The sequence below is a fragment of the Mercenaria mercenaria genome, chromosome 4 (genome assembly GCF_021730395.1).
Source record: "Mercenaria mercenaria strain notata chromosome 4, MADL_Memer_1, whole genome shotgun sequence".
In the NCBI taxonomy this organism is placed as follows: Eukaryota; Metazoa; Mollusca; class Bivalvia; order Venerida; family Veneridae; genus Mercenaria; species Mercenaria mercenaria.
Window position 1 is genome coordinate 7,247,449 of NC_069364.1, and position 6,198 is coordinate 7,253,646.

Consider the following 6,198-nt stretch of genomic DNA (forward strand, 5'->3'; position numbering starts at 1 on the left):
TGGAATAATTTATAGATCTTTTAAATTGCCGCAATGCTAAATTGTTAAACAGACTTGCAGTTTTCTGTTATAAAGCTTTTAAGTAAAGACAGGATGAACTTAACGTTTTGTATTAAACATAGTTTTAAAGCTTATTAACTGTAATTTTGTTTACATATTTTAAGGTAGTTCTGTACATCTGATAAACCGTTACTATCTTTCTAAAAGGTAAAAGGATATTATAACGTTTGATAAGTTAAATAATTCCAAATATTGTCTTAAAATCAGCGCGTGATATGCGAATCTCTTTATTCATTGGCAAATATCTCAAAAGCAAGCAGACAGACATTCACCATTTTATAGACCATAAGTTTGTTTACGACTTTGAGATGTTTTATTAAAATCTACATTGTAGAAAAAAATCTGTTATCGGAAATGTTATCAAAATGTTTGGTTAACTCGTAATCACCCATATACCTAAAAGGGAATTCTTTACAATGAACATTCGAACTTAGCGACAAATACTTTCTTCTAGTTTCCTTAAAGTATATGCAAAAGTGGAAAACAAATGTTCAGTGCCTTAATAAAAGCAGGGCCTGTCATAAAGCAAACCACCAAAATAGCCTTTAACAAAGCTTTAGAAATGACTCCAATACTTGGTTTTTGCGCAACGCAAATAATGGATAGTGATTGAAAAACTTTAGTTTTTAACCGTCTAAAGAATAACAACGCCATCACTTTATCGATTGTTTCAACACTTGCAGGTGGACTTTGCAACAAAACGTTAAAGTATTTGCATGTTAATAAATATATCAAATGATGGATAACTTTTTGCAGCTGATGCTAGTGTGCACATCAATGTTCCTGCAAGGGTATGCGCAGGCGCTGATAACAAACTGTTCAAGATTCGCGTGTGAATACTCGCTGATAGAAAAAATGATCAATCTTCAAAATGAAAACACGAAGCTATCTGAGAGACTTACGGCTCTCCAACTGCTGCTGGAGGGGAGACAGACGGCAGTTTCTGCGCATGTCAGACTATCAGGAAACACACCATTAAGTGGTTCGGCGAGAGTAATGTATGATGTAGAAATTTCCAATATTGGGGAAGCGTACAAGTTCAACAGTGGGCAGTTTACAGCTCCTTTTGGGGGCGTGTATCTCCTTCACGTTACGGCGTGTCTGGGCAGTGGAGGACGTTGGATGACCCTTAACATTATGGACAATGATAAGGTTATCGGCAGAGTGTTTGTTGGGGACAGCGCTTATCATACATGTGGATCAGAAACCTTAAGTCTTCATTTAGATTCAGGTGACAATGTGTGGGTCGAGCGTGTAGCCGGTTCAGCCACATGGCTGAACGAAGATCATGGATGGAACTCCTTTACCGCAACGCTTTTATATGCAGACTGAACTGGTTACAGATTGGGCGGCTTGCATGATATTTAAACATACAATGTGCTATATTAACAACAGGAACATTTGCTTTTCAACATAAAAAAACTATATAAGGAGTCGCCACGTTTAATCCATTTACAATATTTTCTGTATATTCTCAACTTCATGAAGTGCACGGATAAATCGTAACATAAAATTGTATTCCACAGCTTTAGATAATCACTTTTTGTCCTGAATATATTTCACTTACATCATTGTTGAATGACTTTCCAAGTAACACATCGGATATTTCTGTTACATCAGGCCTATAGGTTTGCGTTTTTACAATTGCGTTGTTTTATGTATGTGATGCCATGTTTCTATTGTCATCTATTTTGCTTTAATAAAGTACTTCTTTTAGCTTTACCTAGTATTTTATATGTTTTATTGTATAACGTCTGCAATACATTTCCGAAAGTCAATCTGACTAGTTTTTAATAATGTTGGGTCTATTGTGCGTTTTAATTGACCTGGCGCGACGGTCCTCTGCATTATACGACTATACCCCAGCAGAGCTATTGTAAAAGTGTCTTCTTACGGTTGTAAGCGGACACTTGATAAATAGAACTGTCTTGTATGAACGCACTCTATCAGTTAAGGGGAAATGCCACAGTTGTGTGGGTTTTTTATATAGGCAAAGGTGGAAAAGAGAATTTTCTTAAACTTTGCATAATCGTAGAGCATCATATTAGAAACAAATTTATGAAGAAAAAAAAACTGGGAGTCCCGATGCTACTTTTCGAGTTACCTGCACCTGAATGCGAGTTTTTTGCTCTTTTAGGTCATTTTCAGGGGCAGATAACTCAAAATCTAGCACACGGATACCTAATTTCATTTCACATTATTTTTTTGTTTTTACATTTCCAGTCTTTATGCAAAGTTTTAAACTATTCTATCAAACAGAATTTTTGCCGTGTTTCAATGAGTAAACATACTGCCGCGCCATGTGAAAACTACGGTGTTCCGTTAGGGCCAGCGCCTGCTCCCCATGAAGGCGAAAGTACGAGTGTACGACGACGAAGCGCGACAGTACGATGGCGATAACACGACAGTCCGATGGCGAAGCGCGACAGTATGATGGTGACAATCGCCTCGGACAATATTGGTGTTCGTCCTAGCGAAACGGCTTCTTACGTCTGTAAGAGGGCACTTTTGAAGAAAAACTCGTACTGCATCTATTACTTTTATTGTGCAGGATATGCAATCTGACTAAAGTACATCTCCTATTACGCTACGCACTTTTACATTTACAAGTTTGTCTGGTACACTTTTATCTACATAACAAATTATGATTTGTACCGAATATATTGGAAAATGCACATGACGATCTATTAATTGTACAGCACAAACTAGTGAATGCACAGCACAAAATGTACAGGACAAACTAATAAATGTACACAACAAACTGCTTTATCTACATAACAAATTATGATTTGTACAGAATATATTGTAAAATGCACATGACGAACTAAAAATTATCACGCCAAGGCAGTTTAGGCCTTCCATAGACCAGGACAAAACACTTCTTTCTAGTACTATCGGGAAATCTATACTTATTTCAACCACACTGCGCCGATGATTGGAAATTAATGATTTAAGAAAGTATTTCGTTCTTCCTATCCTTCATAAACATATCTCAATAGATCCAAAGGAATTTTGGTCAAATCTGTTAAATTCATTTTATCAAAAACGTTTCAAGGTTTGCAAATAACGTCGTGAGTTTAACATAATGATATTGTTGAGTGTCGTTGTTTCTAAAAATTCTTAATATGGTTGGTGATTTAGGGCAATTCGTTATGTCGCGTTGCCGTGTGCGAGCTTTATTTAGCATATTTCGTTGTGTTGTCCTATTGCGCGTGCCAACATGGCATGGCGAAATTTTGAAAGTTTTCATTGTCATATTGATGTGCGCGCCAAGACGACAAAACGAAACTTACAAAGCGACAAAACGAAACATAGAACGCACCAGAAATGAATATTTTATTCCGTGCAACAAAAGTTCCATGTTGGTTCACTTGCCAAAACGAAATGAATATTTTCTTTGTTTCACGTTGGCGTGCGGGCCATTAACAAAGATTTCATTTTCGCGTGTTGGCGCGTATGCCAAGACAAAATCGAATGTTTCATTGTCTCGCGTTTGCGGCCGCGCCAGGACGACATAGCGAAATGTTACATAGCCGCACGAACGCGACATAACGAAACAATTTTATTCATTTCATTTTGGCGTGCGCGCCAACACGCCAACATGAAATCTTTGTTAATGGCGTCCAACAAAAACGAAATTAGTTTAGTTGTTATGGCACGTTGTCAGTTTCGTTTTGTCACGCTGGTGCGCCTGCCAAAATGACACACATACTTCTAACATTTTGATATGGTGGTTTGGCGCGAGCGCCTTGACAACACAGTGAAATTATTATTATACCAAATTTATATAGCGCCCTTTTCATGATAAACACGTTCAAAGGCGCTTTACATATACTGCAGCCACACAGGGCGCGAAATCATCCTCTACTAGTTCAGACACAGAGCGATCTGACCAGAGGGACAGAGTGAGATAAAGCCCCCAGAACAGACAGAGAGAACTTTTTAGATACAGACGTGTCCGGCTAACTTAGCCTAGCTCTTTTCGAATAGACAGTCTGGTTCTTTAACGTGCCCGGTGTATAGCACCGATGCACGCGAAGCCGTCTTTCCTTGGAAGAACCAGTACAGGCCTCTAGTTAGGTGGGAGACACCCAAGAGCATCTCAGAAATTTCCAGTGCCTGGACCGGGATTCGAACCCCGGACCTCTGGATTGACAGTCAAGCGTGTTACCACTAGACCACCGACCCACCGGTGAAATGTGCTAAATAACCACGCGCACGCCAGCGTAACATAACAAAATGTCCTAATCAGCCACCATACCTTATAGAACGCAATGATTTACGTAACTTTACTTTTAAAAGTTAACATTACATTAAAAGTGCCAATGGTTCCATATTCTATTCGTTCTTTAGTTGCACTCTGTACTATAGTTTACATTATTTGAGTATATATTCTTACTTTTGATGAAAGTAAAATATATTTTATTTGAATTATTAGCTACATTTTCGGTCTCTTAAATTTCTCCTAATGAAGGCCCTGTATCGCTCAACTGACCTACTGGCCTAAAGATCATCAAGATCAACATTCTGACCAAGTTTCATTAAGATATGGTCATAAATGGTCATAAATGTAGCATCTAAAGTGTTAACGAGCTTTTCCTCTGATTTGACCCGGTGACGTAGTTTTCAAACTTTACCTAAATATCATCAAGATTAACATTCTGATTAAGTTTCATGAAGATACAGTCATAAATGTGGCCTCTAGAGTGATAACAAGCATTTCCTTTGATTTGACCTAGTGACCTAGTTTTTGACTCCACCTAACCCAGATTTAAACTTGACCTATAGATCATCAAGATTAACATCCTGACCAAGTTTCATTAAGATATGATCATAAATATGGCCACTACAGTGTTAACAAGCTTTTCTTTTGATTTGACCTAGTGACCTAGTTTTTGACCCCAGATGACCCAATATCAATCTTATCCAAGATTTTATTAAGGGTAACATTCTGACCAAGTTTCATTAAGATTGGGCCAAAATTATGACCTGTAGAGTGTTAACAAGCTTTTCCTTTGATTTAACCTGGTGACCTAGCTTTTGACCCCACCTGACCCAGATTCAAAATGGACCTTGAAATCATCAAGATTAACATCCTGACCAAGTTTCATGAAGATAAAGTCATAAATGTGACCTTTACAATGTTAACAATCTTTTCCTTTGATTTGACCTGGTGACCTAGGTTTTGATCCCAGATAACCCAATATCAAACTCCTGTAAGATTTTATTGAGGGTAACATTCTGACCAAGTTTCATTAAGATTGGGCCAAAATTGTGACCTCTAGAGTGTAAACAAGCTTTTCCTTTGATTTAACCTGGTGACCTAGTTTTTAACCCCAGATGACCCGATATCAAACTCGTCCAAGATTTTATTGAGGGTAACATTCTGACCAAGTTTCATTAAGATTGGGCCAAAATTGTGACCTCTAGAGTGTTAAAATTTTTTTCCTTTGATTTGACCTGGTGACCTAGTTTTTGAACCCAGATGACCCAATATCAAACTCGTCCAAGATTTTATTGAGGTTAACATTCTGACCAAGTTTCATTAAGACTGGGTTAAAATTGTGACCTCTAGAGTGTTAACAGTCAAATTGTTGACGACGGACGACGGACACAGGGTGATCACAAAAGCTCACCTTTGAGCACTTCGTGCTCAGGTGAGCTAAAAAAATCTTTTTTTTTTTTTCTCCTTATATTAATCCATTTATAGCTATCAATTTATTTTTAACTATTTGTAAACATTTCAAACTTCTATTGCTGAAATACATACAAATGGAACACGTTCTGACAGAGAACAAACTTTATTTGAACAACTTAAAGGTTAAGTAAAAACATGCAATGGCGATTTTACACATTTTCAAATATCAGCACGTAAATCTTGAATATGTTTATAAGTCTTCTCATGGTTGTTTAGGACAGGGCTGAGCTTGTTCAATGTTTGTAAGATGAAATTCTATCTGCAATACATGTACTTTTAAATTAAAGAAAATACAAAAACAAACTTAGAAACAAAACTGAAACAACGTTTCTCAAAAGGCAGTCAAAAGGGTCCTTCCTCAAAGTTCGCTTGATTTCTCTCAATTAAAAATGAATATAGAAAACGTAAGCGTCAAACAATACAAGATCGCGGCACCGTGG

General features: G+C 37.4%; 1 protein-coding gene across 1 annotated transcript; it reads left to right on the forward strand.

The window, feature by feature from the left end:
- The first annotated feature begins 692 nt into the window (after positions 1 to 692).
- Positions 693 to 1,782, forward strand: LOC123553189 (complement C1q-like protein 4). Its single transcript, XM_045342938.2, has one exon. The coding sequence runs from the start codon at positions 796 to 798 to the stop codon at positions 1,390 to 1,392; it is 597 nt and encodes a 198-aa protein (XP_045198873.2). The 5' UTR covers positions 693 to 795; the 3' UTR covers positions 1,393 to 1,782.
- The last annotated feature ends 4,416 nt before the right edge of the window (positions 1,783 to 6,198 follow it).

What these genes read in the sequence shown, in the direction of transcription:
- LOC123553189 (XM_045342938.2), top strand. Translation starts at nt 796, where the DNA reads ATGATGGATAACTTTTTGCAGCTGATGCTAGTGTGCACATCAATGTTC.